General features: G+C 36.1%; 1 protein-coding gene across 2 annotated transcripts in view; it reads right to left on the bottom strand.

Moving 5' to 3' along the window:
* The window catches only part of LOC111819540 (ran-binding protein 17-like), a 107884-nt gene extending 86340 nt beyond the window's left edge, over window positions 1–21544 (bottom strand). Inside the window, exons 1-2 of one of the 2 annotated variants that reach the window (XM_023726508.1) lie at window positions 20975–21544; window positions 9324–9432 (exon numbers count right to left, since the gene is read on the bottom strand). In XM_023726508.1, coding sequence (XP_023582276.1) covers window positions 9324–9336 — 13 coding nt within the window. In that variant the 5' untranslated portion in view covers window positions 9337–9432; window positions 20975–21544. Of the gene's footprint in view, window positions 1–9323; window positions 9433–9523; window positions 9582–20974 lie in introns of those variants that run through there. The other variant, XM_023726507.1, reaches the window with a different exon arrangement.
* Between the last annotated feature and the right edge of the window lie 288 nt (window positions 21545–21832).

A 21832-nucleotide genomic window follows, 5' to 3' on the forward strand; every position in this document is an offset into this window, starting at 1 on the left:
ATTTGTCTGTTAAAGCCACCCACTTGTGGTATTTGTTATAGCAGCACTAGTTACCTAAGACAGGTACTTAAATTTATTTACTGAACATTTATGTAGCTCTTACTATATTCAAAGCACTGTTGCAAGTCATTAATGGACACAACAATCCTATGAAGCTGTATGACTTCCCTCATTTTACATGTGAAAAAAGAGGCTCAAAGGAGTAAAGTAGCTGGTCCAACATCATACAGCCGGTAAATGTCAGTGAGCTAGGATCCCTATGCAGACCTGCCTTACTCCCAAACTCATGCTCTTCCCCTATGTCTATGATGTGGGGGCTCAAGTAAGGGTCACAGAACATGGAGTCTGGAGCCACATAAAGTCAGAAGAGGGTAAAGAACAATCAGCTTGGTTCTGATGAGGAGAAAAAAATTTCTAAGCAATCACTTGAGTTTAAGGTAGGCAAATGTGAGACACTGGTGCATGATTACCACAGAAATGTTTGTGCTGCAGTTAGCACTGTGCCTTTCTTACTGCAATGTGATCTGTTGTATCACCTAAGATGGAGAACTTGCCGTTTTTGCTGACATCATGCAAACAACTTTATACTACATCTACTAAAGACTTTTTCCTCATTTGTATTACCCACAGAAGTATCATTTACTATTTCTAATGCCAAAGGGGAAAACATGAGCTCATTATCTTACAACTTCATATTCAAGTATGCGGTTATATATGTAGTATGTCAACTCTATATGTGATCATTTTATAAATAATCATTGAAGCTTCCAGGTTTTTTTTTTCCCCCTTAACAAGAAAAGGGCCCAAAAACCAGTAAGATTTGAAGGTGAAGTGTCAAGTTACAGGCTAATATTTTCATTGGCATTAGGAAAAATAAATATTAACGTAACAAGTTCACACCCAAACATAGATAAAAAATGATAAATGCTTCAGCTTTTAGGTTAAACCCAAAGCTAATCACCTCTACTGGGTTTCTGAGGATCTGATTCAACAGAAAGTCATTCATTTTATGAGTTATAATTTTTTTTTCTTTCAGAGAAGTCACATTAAAATAAAATAGTAACTCTTTCAAGTATGTTGGTTGTCAGATATTTTATTTGTAGGACATTTATTCTTTTTCTTTTTGGTACATTTAAAAGCATCGAGTGGTGGGAATGTAAGATGGTGCAGCCAATATAAAATGGTGCTACCACTCCAGAAAACATTTTGGCAGTTCCTCATAAAGTTAAACATAGAGTTGCCATATGACCCAGCAATTCCACTCCCAGGTATCTACCTGTGGTGGTTAAGGTTGTATGTCAACTTGGCTGGGCCATGATTCTCAGTGGTTTGGCAGTTATATAATGATGTAGTTATCTTCCATTTTGTGATACAATGTAATCAACTCCATGATGTGATCTGATGTAATCAGCTGATCAGTTATAAGGGGAGTTTCATTGGGGGTGTGGCCTGTATCCAACATACATGGACGTTCTGGCAAAGCTCGCTGGCTTTTGCTTGCTCTGGATCCTGTATCCAGTTCATTATCATCTGACCTCCAGCTCTTGGTACTTGAGCCATCAGCCTGCCGTATTGCCTGGCAATCTTGGGATTTGTCAGCCCCTACAGCTACATCAGTCAGGAGAAGCCTCAGCTTGATGCCTGACCCATGGACTTGGGACTCACCAGCCTCTACAACCATGTGAGCCATCTCCTCCAGATAAATCTCTCTCTCTCTTTCTGTGTATATGTATATATATTCTTCACTGGTTTTTCTTTTCTAGAGAACCTAGCCTAACACAATACCCAACAGAACCAAAAGCACAGATCTACACAAAAACTTGTACATGGATGTTCATAAGAGTATTATTTCATAATAGCCAGAGTGGAAACAATGCAAATGTTCATCAACCGATGAATGAATAAGCAAACATGGTACAGCCATACAATGGAATGTTATTCCGCCATAAAACAAAAAACAATAAAACTGAAGTACTGGTACATGTTACAACTTGGATAAGCCTTGAAAACATGCAAAGTGAAAAAAGGCAGATACAAAGGCCACATATTGCATTATTACATCTATATGAAATGTCTAGAATAGGCAAATCCATAGAGGGAGAAAGCAGATTAGTGGTTGCCAGGGGCTAAGAGGAGATTGGGGAGTGACTCTTAATAGATACAGGGTTTCTTTTTAGGGTGATGAACATGATCTGGAATTAGATAGTACTTTTTAAAAGAGTGAATTTTATGATATGTGAATTATATTTCAATTTAAAACCAACAAAAAATCTAGGGTTTCTCTTTTTCCCCCTTAAATGCAGGCAAAACATTTCCTAAAACTTGAATATAAATAGCAGCTGGCTTGCAAGGGTGGGGAGAGGTCGGGGAGTGGGTAAGGAGAAGCAAGTAATACACATAACTATGGTGATAATAAACGATGGCGGCTAACACTTACCGAGGATTTACTGTATGAGTATTGTGTGAAGTATTTTGGAATTAGTGATAGACCAGTATGGTAGGCAGAATAATGGCCCCTCAAAGATATCCACTGTCCTAATTCCTGGAACCTGTAAATATGTTAGGTTACATAACAAAGGGAATTAAGGTTGCTAATCAGCTGACTTTAAAATAGATTATCCGGGTGGGTCTAACGTAATCACAAGGATCCTTAAAAGTAGAAGAGGGGGGCAAAAGTGGGAGAACCTAAGACATGACAGCCTGAGAAGGATTTGGCCCAATTTTGTTGGAGGAAAGAGGCCATGAGCCAAGGAAAGCAGGCAGCTCCTAGAAGCTGCAGAAGGTTAGGAAAACAAACTCTCCTAGAGCCTCCACAAGGAATGCTGCCCTGTCAACACCTTGATTTTAGCTAGTGAGACCTACTTTGGACTTCTGTCCTTCAGAACTGTAAGATCATAAAGTTGTATTGTTTAAGCCACTAAGTATCTGGTAATTTGTTACAGCAGCAATAGGGAACAAATATAGTCTGTAAAAGTAGAGTCTCCTGCTATAAAGCTGTGGTCCAAACTAAGGGGAATTAAGAGAAACAAACAAGGAGACACAGAGGCTATGAGTGAAGAAAATAATCTCTTCAAAGCCAAGTAACAATGGGTGCCAGTTCCTTTTGTAGGTCTAGGCCCACATCATCGGCCGTTTCCCAGTGCTTCACTAGTATAGCATTTCTGAAGTCGTATTACTATACGACTTGAAAAGTGTGCTTTAACTAGGTCCCTCTAACTTGGGCCAGGTTTTCATTTCAGTACTCCTCTAAACTGCCTAGGATTTCTAGCTGGATATGAAATGACTTGTGGCTTCAGGCAGGGCAGGATTTTTCAGTATCTGTCAGGAAGTGGCACCAGCTCTTGCTCTTATAGGAAAATAGCTCTGGGCACTGAACTTGCCTCATTCTGAGGTTCCAGTGACAGTGCCTCTAATAGTGCACTCAATAAATATTTGTTTCTCAATTAATATTTCCTGAGCACTTGATTTGTGATAGGAATTGCTCAAGGCCCCTTCACACCGTAGTTAAACCACACAACAACTCGTCAAAGTAGATACCATTTCCATTTAATGGATGAGAAAACCGAGGCTCCCTGTAGTTTCTCTCCTTAAGGAATCTGAACTGTTTATCTTAGTTCCCAGGGGAGAAACACACTGCCCACTGCAGACCATTGCTATTCGTTTTCTAAGAAGCCTACCCCTAGAGTTTTATCCCTAAAGCATCTCATTCCCTGGGGTGTTCTGTACTCTCTACCCTCAAAACCAGGTAAGTTATTAAAACTGGATCTGGACTTAATGGGCTGCTTTCTGCCTACAGGGCCAGCTAATTAGTCTTAATTATCTCATTACAGAGTCAAAGTATTTCCAGCTGCTTCTTTACCCCTTAATGCCCACCTCCCCCAGCCCCCCACCCCCATATCTATTTTCCAGATAGCCTCTGCCAAGTCATGGACACAGGTGATATATTGTTGTATTCTATCTATCGGGAACATTAGTTGTTTCTGATCATGTACCCCACCTGCTAAACCTTCCCAGGATATCTAACCCTGTGATCCTTTCGCTAGTGGTGCAGTGGTTAAAGTGCTCGGCTCCTAACTGAAAGGTCAGTGGTTCGAACCCACCAGCTATTCCACAGGAGAAAGATGTGGCAGTCTGCTTCTGTAAAGATTACAGCCTTGGAAATCTTACAGGGTCGCCAGGAGACAGAATCGACTCGATAGCAGTGGGTTTGGTTCCTTCATTTATGAGAAGATACCTGCTTTGGCCAATTATTAGACATAAGCACAAATTTAAAAAATTGTATTTGACTTTCACTGACTATAGAACCGTAATATACCTATGGGGGCAAATAGTAAACATAAGTCTATTTTACAATAGCGTGGAAAGCAATCCCTTCTTCTCAATGCTCCCAAACCCCAAATCAATCATTCAGTCCAAACAGTTCAAATAAAAATGAAACAAAAAACAAAAAACATCCCTAACTGACTGAGGTGAAAGGTGAAGTAACTGCTTAACAAAAGTGAAAGAGAAGTTGTGGCCAGAGGGCTACTAGTTATATGACTGTCCTTGGGCAAGGACAGTCTCTGAACCTCAGTTTTCTAACAAACAATGGAATAACACCTATATCATGGGGCTGTTGTGAGGATTAAATAGAATAATGTATGTGAAACAGCTTTGCAAAATATAAATTTGTAAGCAAATGTCAGTTATTATTAATAAAGAAATTGCAAGTTTCCTTCCTCTGTTATTTCTATTTCTATCTTTAGTAGCTACTTCTGGAATACTCTTCCTTTTTTAATCAAGTCATTTCCTTGTTATTTAAAATTTCTCAAATTTAAGCTAGATCTATCTTAAGGTGCCGATTACCTACTCTAAGCCAAAGTTAGATGGATACTATGCTACCCTCACTTCTAAAGACAGAATATCTCTTAACAACTATAAACACCATTTTAATATTAGTATCCCCATGATCATTAAAAAATGACTGCTTTTTAAAGAATTTTCATATCTGAGGAAAGCACTGTTCACACAAATCCTATCTACATGCCTCTAATCTGAGTCATTCAATAAAAGGTGCAATCATAAAATGTTCCAGGGAAAACAAATGTTAATGACACTGAACAATTCTAAATTTGAGGGTGGTAAAAAACTTAGTTTGCAAGTAGTAATATTTGGTTCTCCACAAAATGAAAAGCTTTGTTATCGATCTTATCCATGTTTCCCTTCTCCAACAGCTTGTCAACTGAATTCACTTCCATTCAAATTAAACAAAAAAGAAGGATTTTATTTATTCAAGTATTTTATACTAAACAAACTCCCAGGAGGTTCTCGTTTTACTGGCTTGGGTAATACTATCTTTCCTTTAGTTTATTAGTTTGACAAAGTTAATTTAAAAACAACCTGGGGAACTTTAAGTGATTTTTGGAAGGGCTAACATGCATGCACATATGGTCGGTCACCCATTTTCTCCTGCATGTGTGTGATCTTGTGAAGGGATTTTTTGCATTCATTTTCACAATTTCTTACAATGTAGACTATACATTGCTAATGTTTCCTATATATTTTGAAAAGGGAAAATATTCTGATGATGAAATTCTATTTTTTATACAAGTGAACATTTGTTTAGTTTAGCCAAGGAGCAATTTGATAAAATGATACCACTGTTCATTGCCAAAAAAAATCCCCATTTTCATCTGAAATACAACCTGGGGCACATAGCATCTAATTAAATTCATATGAAGTACAAATTATTGACTAGAAACCAAAATACATTTCAAAGTAAATACCAATTAATGTGACACCCAATTTCTTTCCTCTTTTTTAATCACTCCAATAGGCATGCCTTATCCACAAAACATATTCAATTTATTTTGCAGGATTCAATTAGAATATGCTTTATGTTTCACTCCAACAATCACACCCAATGCTTTGCAGGCAGGTTGGTCAGGTGTTTTTTCCTATTTGATTCTTAACATCCACCTCCCAAATTAGTGTTATAAAAGTCCCTCCTCAAATTTTTCTTTAAGAATGATTCTCATTACCTAATATTTTTATTTCTTTTATTTAATACATAGATCTGTGCTTCTATTGACAACAGTACTATCTCCTTCTTCCTTGTTTCCATGACAGTAAACACACAATAGGAAACTATAAAGTCATATATACAGCAATTCTGACAGCAACGTTCCCGTCAACCTAGTTTGCGAGACAAGGCTTTAAATAATAGAAACTGTGTTCAGTAACACTCAACAAATGATCGTCTATAAAGTAACATGCTTTGAACAGAGAGAACAAGCGACTAATCCACTGCAAGAATGGCCAGGCATAGCTAATCACTTGTGAAAGCAATCAGCCACTTGATTTGTTTTGTCTTGGAGAGGCCAATGATCAAGCTACTTGCAGAGAAAACCTGGCAGGTAGAGCTGATTCCATGAGCCACAATGATGACATCTTGGTAACAGTATACTTGATTGTCATTCATTCAACAGGTATTTACTGAGCACCTACAATGTTGAGACACTGAGCCTGGTGCTAGAAAAACATGAAAAAGACAAAGCCCATCCCTGAAGGAGCTCAACATATTTTGAGAAGGAGAGCTACTCTGGTTCTTAGCAAAGGGAAAAAGCTCTGGTGATATATACCACACATCATCGCTTGATGCTTATACTATGCATGCAATTATTTTAAAAAAGGAAACCACTGATAAACAAGACAGGAGTTTCTTTTCAAACAATGTAAAAGTTCCATGAGGGTAGTTGCTATGGTTTTCAATTTTATCTGCATCCAGATTCAATTTACTTATACTGAGCACCTACCGTGCACCATGCACTTCCACACAGTCTATCTCTGTCTGTTTCTCCCAAGGTGTCTAATAAAGTGCTTGCAACGTAACAGATATTTACCTTATTTTTTTACTTTGAACTAAAAAATAAATCAATTTATACTTTATATTGTTACAAGTTAAACATTTCAAAGGAATCTAATCCTAGGAAGCCTAATAAAATCCTATTAGTTATTCAAATTATATATATTTACTTCAGTTTTCATGCCTCACAATTTACATTAAGCAATATTAAATAAAAGTAAATGTGTCTTCAAAAAAGGAGGCGTGCAATGCAGGGCCTTTCTGGGCATCATCATGACTATTAATTATCAATGCAATACCAAGTGCAGTAGTGCTGTAAATACAGAGTCTGGGCTGCGTTCAGACTCTGAAAGGGCTATCCTGTTGTTTAAGCTACCACAAATATATTGGGGGGGGGTCCCTCTGTCTGTGATGACTATATGAAAAAGGAAATCTTGACCTGTTCCATTTCCAGGTCCTGAGGATGTAAGTGACAGGAACCTATTTCTAGGAAATCTCTCGCAGGTATTTCCTGCAACTTTGGTCCCCTCTCCCCCACTTCCTTCACTCTGACAGGGCCATTAAAGAGCATTTTTAGGGCTTGGAGAATATATTAAGTCTAGACAGGGTTTTCAAGATCTTTAATGCTTGGACATCTGGGAAAGCAAGAAGGCAAGCTCCTTGAGGGCAGGGGCCAGTATACCTGATTTATCTTTGTCTTGCCCTCAGAGCTCAGCATACTGCACTCTCTAAATGATTGTCAAGGACAATGACAAAGCGTCTGAGGCTGCTCCTCTTCTTTCCAAGCCAGCAGCAAAGAAGTAATACAGGCCAGTGTGCAGTATGCAAAACTGTCACTCAGTTAGATCTCCCACTTGCCTAAGGTAGCAGATGATTGGGTTTTGCATGCCTGGTTTACACTCTTCAAATATTTATAGACAGTTCTCTTTGCCTCCAGCCCTACTTGTCACTTAGCCAAGTTATACATACATGGTTCTTTTAATCTTTCCTTAGAAATCAATCCCACTAAGCTCCTTAATCATTCTAGTTGCACTTTCTCATTTTTGGCTGTTCGTCTTTCTGGTAATTTATTCTGTTTAAATCCATGAAGATAATACAGGTGTGGAGCAGAGAGGGGTTAGTCACCTTTCTAGTCCAAGGTTCAATGCATCTTATGGGCAAAATAAAGTTATTTATCCTCTTTCCTTTTGTATGATCATGTTTTAAAAAAATTCATATTTAAGTTGATGGATCAATCAATACGTTGTAAGAGAAAGGAAGAAAAAAGTATCATCAGTATTATATTCTCTAAGGATGATACTGTCATTGATGAACTCTCTCACATGGCTGTAACTGATTAATTTAGGTTGCAGTATTCAAATTCAGGGGGCAGGGAGTAGGGAATGGGAACCCAGAATGATGTAGTCACCACAAAATGGCTTAAATGCCCATTCTGAGGTACTGTGTACCGATAGATACTTCCGGCTAACTTCAGTTTCTCAGTAAAAAAAGATAAGCTTGTTTTTCTCACTATAAAAGTAATAAAGAAAAAATGGGGAAAAATCACCAGAGCAAATGGGTACATCCTCTTTATGATCCTTATACGTTCACATTATTCTTCTCTAAGGGGTTGGGGTTCGTATAAGTTGTGCCATTTTGGTTGGATGGGAACGTTACTCAAAGACAAACATTTAACATTTTTGAAGAATTTCAGTCTTTTTTGATACATTTTTCCCTCTAATAGAAATTCTGAGGTAAAGAATCAGTGTATTAATTTAAGTAAAATATGTCACCTTTAAGACAGAGGTCCCCAGGCTGCAGAAAATTTCATTGCCTCAAGCAGCTTGCTTGGCATGCCCTGTAGCTTTACTTTAGAATCCTGGTTCCCCTCTCCTTAACTGCTGCCCCCATACTAGAGGAAATTGGTGGAAACCAGTTTAGGCGCCACATTGACATTCAGGATAACCTTTTAGACCTCATACATAGTAACTTCCCTGCCTCTGGATGGAGTTTAACTGCCATTTTCTGAACACGCGATGCATGAAGTTATATGTAAACCCCACTGTGCCTGCCTGGTGTGATTAAGAATGCTGCTGATGTAACTTGTATGAAGTTCCTACTTGTAAACCCCTTGAAAGTAACCGTCCCCATCGCTCTGGCTGAGCAGTCTTGGCGGGGGCAGCCCCGACAGTTTCCTTTCCTTGCATAAGGAGATAAAGGTGCCTTTCCACTCTCCCACCTTGGTCTCTCGTTTATTGGCTGAGCCAAGTCGTGCTGAGCAGAACCTGGGGTTTCCACCCACCAATGCCTTAAGTGCACAGATTTTTCTTTTGGCTGTGATACTAATAAGTTATTGTTCAAATCTCAGAAAGGTGTAGAAAACTGTCAAAGACAGCAAATTCTAATAAATTAAACGTTGTACTCACTAGTATTCTACTTCTTTATTCACACAAGTATACTGCTGATCCCTTATTAATTAAGCTTAAAGTCTTAACCTTACCCAGATCTACCATCAGAAGACGAGTGAGGGCTGTGTAGAAGGTTGTTCGGCACCTGAAGTCAGTGAGACTGTAACATTCACTGATGCCAAGAAAGGGGAAGTGTTCGCTCTAATGAAAGCAAAAGAGCATCCAAAGTTACTAATGCTTTATCTGAACTATCAGGAAAATTCTAGTTATTAATTATGGAAATAAGACTTACCGTGTGGTTTTTTAGCATGAATTTCACAGCATCTATCTTCACAAGTTTTTTTAAAAGGATATAGGTAATAGAAGTTAAGGAATTTGGAGAAATACAATGGTCTTATCAATATGAAATAAATCAAAATAATACTGAACTATAATGGCATCAATTTCTGTTTATGAAAAATAAATACTATTTCTAAAGCATATACCTACAGAAATGTCTTTCATTCTGTTAATCCATTATTAAGCAGTGCAATTACTTTTCATATCTTATACATATTCTAGTTATGGAAAGGCAGAATGAATTTTATAATTAAGATAAGAACTCCTTTAGTATTAAAGTCTTGATAGTGGAAAATTAAAACTGACCCTTTTTACATTTTGGGTGTAACTTGAGAATTTCTTTTTACTTCAAGTTACTTTATAATAAAATAATTATAAAAGAACCATAATAGGCTATCAAGAAAGAGAAAATTACTCAATTGTAAGAAACCATAGTAGAAATCTAAGGAAATGCTGCTTTAGGTGGAGAAGATCAGAATACAGGAGGATATAGCAGACTGCAGGTCATTAAGCGTTGTGACAGGCTTAAAACGAGCAAATACGTCTCAAGCACCTACTATGTGCAAGGCATTTTACATACATTAAATCGCCTAATCATTATTGCATGTTAAATACGGTTTAAAAATTATTTCTATTCCATACATAAGGAACCAGAAGCCCAGAGAAATTAAGTTGCGTGTCCAAGATGACACAGCTATGGCTTAATAGTACTGTGATTTGAACTGAAGTTTGACTGCAAAGACCATGTTCTTTCCACTGTACCACATCATCACCTGAAGAGTTTAGTTCAGAATGAGAGTAAAGTTGACAAGTCATAAACATGATCACACCACTAAATCATTTCTGGTAAATGCTGCCATTAAAGAAGGGCTTTAAGAACACCTACTCAGTATGCAAACACCCACTTCTCTTACTTTGACCTAGTCATGTGTTTTTTACTGTTGCTAGGGCATCTACTGGCTATTATCTACATACATACTCATGCCTTCCTTGCAGGTTATAATAATCTTATACGGCTCTATTCATGTTCCAGTGAAAATACTGGCTGCTTTCCTTTCCTTCACATCATCTCCAAATATACAACTCAGTATATGCCTCTGTACAGTGGCACTGATAAGTCTAATTTTAAATTCTAGTCACTAAGGTGCAGGTGTGAAAGAATGGAAAACACACTGGAACATGAGTTAGGAAACCTGGGTTCTAAGCTTGACTATACCATTCAATCAGCTGGACGAGTCTGAGTAATGTACTTGGCCCCACTGAGCCTTAGTTTCCCTTTCTAACAAATGAGGAAGAAATCCATGCCTAAGCTATCTCAGAGGATTGTTGTGAGGATCCAAAACCCATTGCCATCGAGTTGATTCCGACTCACAGTGATCCTACAGGACAGAGTAGAACTGCCCCTTAGGATTTCCAAGGAGCGACTGGTGGATGAGAACTGCCGACTTTTTGGTTAGCAGCTAAACTCTTAACCACTGCACCACTACGGCTCTGTTTTAAGGATCAGATGGTTAAAATGTCTTTGCCAATTATAAATCAGGGAGGAAGACACGACAATGCAGAGATTTAACATTTACGGAACATTTACTACCTGAAAGGTTAATTCTTTTAATTCCATGAGATAAGTGATATCACTTCTATTTTTTTCAGATGAGGAAATAAACTCAAAAAATTAACTTGTCAAAAGAAAAACAATTAGTAAGATTTAGATCCAAGTCCCTCTGAACTTCAAAGTGGCCATTCTAGTTGCATATTAAGCATATGTATTTGGCTCACTCCCAGACTGGACTGTAACCTTTCTAAGGACAGGGCCCGGATCTATGCATTTTTCTCAGTGCACTGCTCTCAGTGGGCACTCACTGTGTCTTTCTAGCAGGCTGAGGGGTAACAAGATCAGGGCTGATAGGTAGCAAGCCCTTTCCTGCCTACAAAAGATGCAGATATGACAATTCTTCCCAGTGTCAATCACTGCGCAGAAGAACTGCCACTCAAATTTCACTCAGTTAAACAGGAGTGAGGATCAATAAACTAAGAAATATCTTAAGTAATTACCAAGTATAATTCTCTTAAAATTGCAAAGTTAAAAGTGACAGAGTCAGTGGGCAATCAGAATGCTGCCATTAATAGGAATCTTCCTGTCAGTGCTGTTAATAAACAACAAGTCATGTTTTGACAATAGAATATTTATGGTAGCAATAAACAGAACATTCACAGGAAGAATCTCATCTGCCAAAGACACATTTTCTGCAGCATTGCATCTGTGCACTTTGTACCAAGGCCAGCCTCACTGCCTTTTAATTCTAAAGGAAAAAAAAATGATTAAGAATGAATTTTTACTTTTTTTTAATAAAGGAAAAAAAGAGATTTCATCTGTGTATTTATGTTTCCTTAAAGGAATTTCAATTGAAAGCTGGCTATGGCAGTTAAGAGGGTTTGTAATGTTAAATAAAAGGGTAAATGGACATATTATTTTTATGATCTTTATACTTTCATCTTACTCTTCTCTAAGGGACTAGGGTTCATATAAGCTGTGCCATTTTGGTTGGATGGGAACATTAGATAAATTATGGCAGGTTAGATTCCACAGAGTCTTTCAGAGCAGCTCACAGCAGTAACTGTGGTATCGGTGGTATCAGTAATAGCAAGAGTAGTAGGAATTTCGAGAAGAGAATTTAGTAAATGTCACAATGGAGCATGTAAATGGTAGAGCCAAGATTCAAATACAGGACTGTTTGACTCTAACGTACATGCTCTTTTTCATTAGGTTACATCATACCCATTTGGTTTTAAAGAGGTTAGTATTCTTACAGGGATCATTAGCTTCTTAAGATGTAACTGAAACTGGAACCAGGTCCCAGAAGGAGCAGGGGAAACCTCTTCATTTAGGAGGGACTGATTCATTAATGCAGAGCCCTGGTGGCACAATGGTTAAGAGACTGGCTGCTAACCAAAAGGTCAGAAGTTCAAATGTACCAGCCACTCTCTGAAAACCCTATGAGGTAGTTCTACTCTGTCCTATAGGGTGCTATGAGTCAGACTCGACTCGACAGCCATGGTTTTTTTTTTTAATTCATTAATGAACCATCACATTCAGGTCAGAGCAAATTCCACAGCCTGGATGATATTAACCCATTAAACACAATTCTCAGAAAAATCCTGTATCTATGTAGTTACGAAAACACTGAGGTAGGTGAAAATGGTCTTACTGATAGCTAGAAGACAGATGGGGAAAGGCAAGAAAAGGAAGAAAGAATGGCATACCTCGAGGATGGATGAATATTTTGAAAATCTATACCCTGTAAAAAGGAGGATAACTAAATGGGTATGAACTGGTTTCTTAAGTTACAGGAGTACCATACACTTTGGTCGCTGATGGGCACTGTTGCTGATGGGCACTGTAGCACCAAGTATGCCTCCAATTCCTGGTATCAAGCTTTTCTAAATATCTACCATATTTCATCAAATCTAAAATGCCACTTAGTGTGTATATATATATCCCCATTATTTGATGTGTTTTAAAATATCATAAATTGTAAGACATATCCTATTTATAGAGGTGTTAAAGTGTGAAAAAAATTATTTTAGAATTGAAGTTGTTAAGGAGTAGAGTATTACATACATGATATTCACTAAGTGCAAGAAGGTGGGTGAAGGTATGATCTAGGCAAATATGTACAAGTAATACATGTTTACAGGTAGTTTTTGTAAACAGAATTAGATCCTGATGATAAATGAAAGTCTACAGATAAGAATATTACATGTTGGCAATGACTGTAGCTAGATGATGGGTACAGAGTATAGTTACTAAAATATAAGTTTGGTTATTCCAAAAGCAGGATTATGTTCATAAACCCTACTACACTGAAAAAATTCAAACAGGTAGATTCAAGATGAAGAATCTTAAGGGATACTAATAATTACTTACAAGGAACAGGAGTTACGGCTTGGTCATGCAAGAGGAGGGCAACAATATGTTCTGAATGCCTACTATGTGAAGTTTTGCAACTATAAAGGAAAGAAAAAATAGAGTCCTAATCTCTAATAATTTACAACCTAATAGGAGACAGGACTAGCAAACACTAAGCTACGTTATATTCATACACAGATAAGAACTAGGTGTTCAGGAACATAAGAAAAATAAAAGATGACAGGGAAGAATACAGAGAGTTAATATTTAGTGAGCACCTACTATGTGACAGGGTTGCTAGTACTATATGCTTTATTATTAACCCAAAAAACCAAACTCATTGCCATCATGTCGATTTTGACTCATAGTGACCCTGTTGGACAGGGTAGAACTGCCCCATAGAGTTTCTAAGGCTATAATCTTTGTGGAAGCAGACGGCCATATCTTTCTCCTGCGGAGCAGCTGGTGGGTTCAAACCGCCGACCTTGCAATTAGCAGCCAAGTGATTAAACCACTGTGCCACAAAGGCTCCTTTTATTACTATCAGATAATATAAATACATTGTTACATACTTATTTTATTTGCATTTATATTACAAAACCCTAAGACCTACTATGTGACAGTAAGTAGTACTAGATCTTCATTATTATTAGATAATACTGCTACATATTTATTATTTCATTTAATTCTTATAAAACCATAAGAGACAGACAATATTCCCTTTCTACAGATGAAAAAACTGAGGCTCAGAGAAATTAAATGACCTGTCCGAGTTCTTTCAGTTACCCAAAAAAACAAAAACCCTGTTGCCGTCAAGTCGATTCCGACTCAGTGACTCTATAGGACAGAATAGAACTGCCCTATACAGTTTTCTAGGGGTGCCTGGGGGATTCGAACTGCTGACCTTTTGGTCAGCAGCCGTAGCACTTAACCACTACACCACACAGTGACTAATGATTACAACTATTTCTGGATAGCTTTACTAAGGAAGTGAATCTTTACCAAGAACTGAAAGTATAAAAAACACCTACTTGAGTTATGTGTCAAATGAGAGAGAATGGTGTATGTGGTGATTCACTGAACGATAATGAACGGTGTCAAGGGGAAGGTAAAATAAATTTCCTTGGCACAAATATAAAGTACAAATTGTGGTTCAGTGGTGGATCAGGAAATTAGTTATGGGAACTCAGTAAGTCAAGTACCGTCAAAGGACTCAAGTTCAAATCAATAATTCTACTTTGACCTGAGAAGCAAGTGGAAATGACTCTGGGCTTTTGGGAAGAGGAATGATCAGATCAAAACAATACTTGAGAAGGTAATCTTGTGAAGCAAGAATCTAAAGAACCTGATGAAGGTATGAATAAGGGGGCTACAAAAGTGCAGAGATATTCTCACATCTGATTCTAGTATAAAAACAAACATATAGAACAGATAAATTATGGGATGACTTTTCCATGGATAAGAGAGACAGAAAACAAAGAAATGAATCAACATTTCTTTTGATGAGAAAAGTTCATAAAAATATGCCTGAGGGATGTATGCTGATACTAGTTTTATTTAACATTTTCACAAACCACCCAGACAGGGTGGTAGTCACTCAAATAAAGCAATGCATTTTGATACTAGTTCACAAAGCAGACTCACTACTGTTTGTTACTAAATATTTTCTGTAACAGACATACTCAATTCTACTTCCATCCTTCACGCTTATTTCATCATCTCCATCTTCTACTCTTTCCTGATCCCCAATTCATTCAGAATTCACATCCCAGAGATGGGAAAATCAGTGATAGGGTGAGGATGTTTGGTTTGCACATTACTTGGTAATTTGAAAAGTTGTATATTTAATGGTTTATATATAAGCTATGTCTAAATACCCTTGAATTAAAAGGACTCCCTCAAACAGCCATATTAAAATGTCACACACACATATCCAGGTTATTTTTAATGAGCAGATTTTCAAAAAATTAACATGTAGTTTATTTGAATTAAACTTCAAAAAGTCTGTTAGAATTTAAAATCTTTGAGGCAGAGTCTGTGTTTCATTTGTCCTTTTGCTCTGTACTTAGCAAACGCTTAATAAATATTTGCTGAATTGAAAGAATAAAGTAATGTAAATCATCAAGATGGGTATGGAATGATATTTAAAAACCACAATTTTATTATTACTCAATGTTAAATCTATATAAGGATACAGTTCTGATATTGCACTTCAGACAAATAAGGAAAAATGAAACTGGAAAATATCTGGGGTTGAAAAATGAAATTATCATGGTGACCAAGTGGCTTTGACAAGAAGTAAACTCTGGCTTGCAAAAACTAAAACAACTGAAATAAACTGATAGATAAACAGATTTATGTTGTATGTGGATAGGGATTATATCCATCAAATTCTGGTATACAGGAACTAAGGAGATAGTACCAAAGTCTTAGAGAGTTAATCAGAAGCAAATGGAAGGAATTCCTTCTTTAAGTAACAGATAACCAGAGCCAGCTTCATGGGCATGTAATCTTTGTACTTGCACAGGGTCCAATGCTTACAAGGGCCTATGCTCAGTTTAATGCTCTGCTGTTGAGGTCTTGAAATCCTTAATAATTTTTGAACAAGGGATCCCACATTTTGATTTTGTACTAGGCCCTATGAACTATGTAGGTGGTCCTGCAATAACATGGAGAAGTCATTAACTCTAAAAATGGTTGACGTTAACAGCATCAGTAGAATAAAAAATGTGTTTGTATACATTCATGTTTTAAGGTAGAATTCCTTCATGGGATCTGTTAAAGATATTTTGAGTTTTCTCAAATCTTTCAGATGATGTAATAAAGGGCAACTACCAACAGAGGGCCTGATAGAAAGTCAAATTTCCTTTCTTATTATCTATCTGAAACCCAAAGGGAGATGTGTCACTGCTGTAAATTTGAGCAGACAATGAATTACAGTAGAAATACTGGTCAATTATTTTTCAAAGGAAGAAGAAACTGAGATACTGATCATTGAACAAACAGAATTCTGGATGAAATGTAACATCTTCCTCCCTCTTCTTCATCATTTAAGATAAGTAAGTTTCATTGTTCTGCGTGATTCTTATTCTCTCTCCCGTTTCCCCAGCAGATTCTTTGTTCTGCCCACTTGGACAATCTTATCCCTTTCCTGTTTAGATATAAAACAAAATTTCTAACCAGGAAATATTTTAAAAAGCGGAGAAGATCCTCAAGTATTGAATCTGACTGTGGCGGGCTGGCCCAGGACAGAGCCATTTCAGCTCTACGTATGTCAGAAAAAGCTATTTAGAATCAGGAATTCTTGAAACTTACTCCTGGAAATTTAAAGAGTAGATTAAAAAGTTACTCAAATGCATTTGCTAAGTGTATTTGCCCCATGTAATGAATCTGATAGAGAAAATATAAACTTTGTCTCAAAGGGGTCACTGGATTTTTAAATTACAATAGCCTTACAAATTTGAAAAGCTTCAAATTTGGCAAACAGCAACCCTGGGGTAAAATGCAACAAGTTATCCATAGTTAGGATCTGGGACTTGCATAGTGGCAGTCTCCTTGCACGTTATTATTTGGGGAACTAGGCTATCTAAAAACATCAAGTCTGCCTTTCCCTTCCGAGGACAAATTTCTACAGAGAAGTGTCTGTGGGAGAGGTACCTGACTTTTCTGTTTAGGATGTACAATCCGGCTCCATTTTCTAATTACTTCAAGGCAGAAGTTCTGAAAATACAGTTTCTGAGCTGCCAGTATCATCACTATCAACTGAGTCTTGTTAGAAATACAAATTATCAGGCCTCAGCCCAAGGTATCCTGAAAAAGAAATTCTGGAGAAAGGTCCAGCAATGCCTTCTAGGTGATTCTGATGCTCACTAAAGTTAGAGATCACTGCCTTAAGGCAACTGAACATGAGGCTTTTAGCATTTCCTAAAAATGAGGATCTTTTGTGACTTCAATTTACAAACCAGTGGTCAAATACAAGAACACCAAAGTATAGAAACTGGTTTTAGGCATCATGAATACTGAATAATGAATGGTTCACTATGAAGCAGATTAAAGAGGAGAAAAAAAACCCCAAAAACCTGAAGACATGCATTATAAAATAAGGGACATTCAAAAAACTTTATTTTATAATAATATGATTTCATCAATAATAAGATAACATGATTTTTATTTGTTATTAATATTTTAAATAAAAATTTGGATATTAATGTAGAAAGATTCCCATTAATAGGGGGCCAATAAGTGATGATTTTTATTTTGCATAACTGTTTCTATTGCTGAAGGGTGCCATCTTATTTTGAATACAGAAACAATGCATTGCTTTAAAATCAGGATTAAAAAACACATTATAATAAAGACATCAATTGGAAACAACAAACATGTATTAGGTAACCAGCAACTGCATTGAAATAGATACACCACTCACATATTCCATTATGTAAATGAATTCAAAGATATTTCACAACTGATCAGCTGGAAGGGACATAATGATTTATAATTCAAATAACGGAGCACTGAAATCAAATTGAGCTAATATATATTTCTAAATATGCAAACCTGAAATAATTGTTAACATATATAAATCAATGTATCCATGTTGAACTCATTCATATCCCTTGGTTTAAAATGTTACTGCTTTTAAACTTTTATTTAACAAGTTTTCTGAAAATATGATTTTTTATTAACTTTAGAAGAAGCACTTAGAAGAAATAAACAGCTTGTAAAATAAAAGGTTATGATTTTAGGATTAAAGAATACATAATAGATATACTATGATAGGAAAAGAATCTTAAAAACAGATAACAAATAAATTAGGCATTATGCAAATTATACTAAAAAGAATACAAATCAAATTCATTTCATATTAAGTTTCAATTTCAACCTAAAAAAAGGGTAAATCTAAACAACAGATACGTACTACAGAATAACATAGGCTTCTTTCCATATAATGTGCTCTCAAGGTAATTCACTGTGAAAAGGCCAGAGTTTGCAATATTAGGAAGTACTTATAAACCACTTTATATGTTAGAAATAAAGAGTATTTCAGCATTATTATAAAAAAAAATAAAGGTTGAGCTTTTTTTTTTTTTAATAAGAAAAAATACATATCTTTAAAAGCCAGAATGACCACTGGAATTGGGTTGTACATCACTTTCCAGTAAAAAGGAAAAACAGCCTGGACAGGTGTAATTTATCATTTTTCTGATTTAATATCAAAGAAATATATTAAAATAATAAAAAGAATCCTGAAATCCTCAAAATTTGTAGTGATAAATAGCCCTCCCTGTCTTTATTGCATTATACCTGCTAACAGAAATATTGCATGGTGGATTTTGCCAGACAAGGACGATTATTTTCCAATAAAAAGTTGCATATTAAATTCCAGCACAAAAGTGGGTGTCTAATACTTTGAAAATCTTTTATGGTTTGCCAAGGAACACAATTTTAAACTTAACTAATACAAACACATTCCTGGAGTGAACCTATATTAAAGGTTTCCATCCAACCCCACCCATTTTCAGAATGTTGTTCTTATATTAAAATATCAGCTAATCTTAGTAGTTAACTAAACCAACACTTATTTTTTACAACTCCTATACAGTTGATAGCTGACATATAAAAGACAATCTACGTGCTACTCTCTCATTGGTAGAAACATGACAATAGTATCAAGTATAATAAGAAAAGATGATTTCTGGTTTTAGATTTTAAAAAATTTGTTATACAGAACAATCTAAGTATTTAATTTGTAATGCGAAATCTTACTGTAATGTACTTAAGATGTTGATTTGAGAGGGCCGATAATCAAAGAAGTGGTCAAAAAATTTACAATTTTCTTTTTATTACTTCTTTGTGCCTCTCAACTAATGAAAATGATGTTCTTTTCGATTGAAAAATATTGAAAATATATTTACTCTTAGGACTCAGTTTTCATAAAGTGATATTTTTAGAACATTCTGACCTTCTTAAAATTAACACATTTTACTTCAGAACAAGAACTTCCTAACAACTAGGAAAAATCGTGGACTAAAACACATTTGTTTGCATACCTTCTTATGTAACCATTTATTAACCTGGGGGGGTATAAACATAACTTTAACTAGTTAAGGAATCTATATATCCATATAAATTCAATTGTGACTCTGAATAAGTGCTTCATAGCATATAAACCTTTCAGAAGAATGCATTTACAGAGAAGGCTAAATGAAAGGCACTACATTAAAAAAAAAAAAAAAACCTGCAAAAATTATAAAGAAGGAAAATACCTGGCCAATAGAATGCACTTGTTAGGCTGCTTATACATGATATCAGATATATAGTTAAAAAGGATATCCAACAGAAAGATCATTTAGGAACTGAAGAGTCCTTGAAATTACAGGCTCACATCTTCCCCAGTATTTAAGGTTTGTAACACTAAATATGAACAACAAAAATGAAAAAAGGTTTTAATCATAAGATATTTGCTTGTGTAGGAATAACCATGGAAATTATGCATATACTCATGTAACTTAAGTTAGATGACCGAAATCACAAATATCTCACCAAGTGAAAAGCTGTTTCAAATACCAGTGGAATATTTTCTATTCTATTCTTTTTATAGCACATTCAAAATTATATATAATCAATCTACAATGAACATTAGTCTCCAAATGGTGTTCAATTCCACAAATTTTGTTCTGTAAATTAAAAAGTTGCCTAAGTGTTTCCCAGAAGAAACATTAAGTTTGTATTAAAAACAAACATATTAGGGAGTAAAAGCAGGAGCTACAAAGGGAGTCAAATAGAGGCTCAAAGTTACTGTCAAGGAATGAACCATCAAACTCCAAGACTCACTTCTTATGAAGTGCCTCTGAGACTCACTTCTTACGGTCATGATTGTTTACCTAGCTTTGTTCTCTGCAGCAAGACAGTAACATCTATCTGTAAAAGTAGAATGCAAAGAGGAGGCATGCAGGGTTAGCCTAAGCGTACAAAGTTATACCTGTGAGTACAAACTAGTTAATTCTGCTGACATTATAAGGCTCACTGAAGAACAGTCTTCCACGAATGTTTCTGATAGCCATAGGTTCCTGCTGAAACCAATGAATGCCCTGTCTTAAGGCAATCAGACCTCTCTCGATTTCTAATTTGCAATAGCTCTTCAGTTAGGCTTTAAAATTAAATTAAAAAAAAAAAAAAGCTGTCAAATCGACCTAAGGAGTCAAGTGTTAGTTGATGTTGTATAGATACCCTGAAAAATCAGAATGTTGTCTGGATGACATTTGAGTTTTAAATATGTGAAATTAACTTTCAGTTAAGAATAATGTTAATATTCCAAGAATTAAAGCGTAATTTTAAAATCCTTTATTTAAAAACAATTCAGTAACTGTGAAGAGATTTAAGCACAAAAAAGAGAACAGGAATCAACTCAACGACAAATAACAACAGCAAAGAGATCTATTAAATTTAAAACAACAACAACAAAAGAAAAATCAAAGAACCAAACTAGGAACTCACATTTTCGTCATGAATGTTTCTAGAACGTGGTTGTCATCTGTTATTCCTAAGACTTCTGACATACGGGCGTACACCTACATGAAAACATTTTACCGTTAAAAGCTTTAACATTAACATATTTTCAGAAGACTATTCAAACTGAACAAATATAAGATCTAGTGCACTGTTGCATCCATGCTGAAGTAGGGAGTGGGTGAGGATAGCAAATGAAGAACTAAAAATTTTTTTTTTTATAATTTTAAAATTTACTAACACTTCCTTCAGGAAGTACCTCTCCTGTTTTGAAATAAACACACACACACGTATATTTTACTCCCACCATACAATAATTTCTTTTTTCTCAAAACGGTAAATCATACCTTTCTCAAAGATGGGGACAGGCATGCAAAGGACTGGAAAGTGGAGTGCCTCAATAAATGGCTCTAACATTATAAAATCGCTATCTATTCCAGATTTCAGCAAAATACCAACTAACTCAGGATTATGTACGGAAGTTATAAAAATAAAGATTTCAAAAATCAAAGGTAAAGAATTTATAGAAATTCTTCCTAAATACTCCCTATTTAAGCTCCCCCAAATAGAGGTAGGTCTTACTTTCCATGCTGAAATCCCAAGCTTAGGGACTCTCTGCTGAAAACATCAGGGGCTGGGAATCCACTGAGCTATCAATTAGGGAGTGTTGGTTGCTCAGTTTGGGGTGCAACATTTCAGTCCCAACCCCAGCTACAATGAGCTTATAAACACATATTTCACTCCAAGTAGAATGCCACCGGCAGCCAATGGAATGTCCCTAGTAGCCTGGCAAAGCTGAGAGATGGGTTGACACCTCCATACTCCCTGATGCTCTGGTGTGATTCC

The sequence above is a fragment of the Trichechus manatus genome, unplaced genomic scaffold, assembly GCF_000243295.1.
Source record: "Trichechus manatus latirostris isolate Lorelei unplaced genomic scaffold, TriManLat1.0 scaffold00011, whole genome shotgun sequence".
In the NCBI taxonomy this organism is placed as follows: Eukaryota; Metazoa; Chordata; class Mammalia; order Sirenia; family Trichechidae; genus Trichechus; species Trichechus manatus.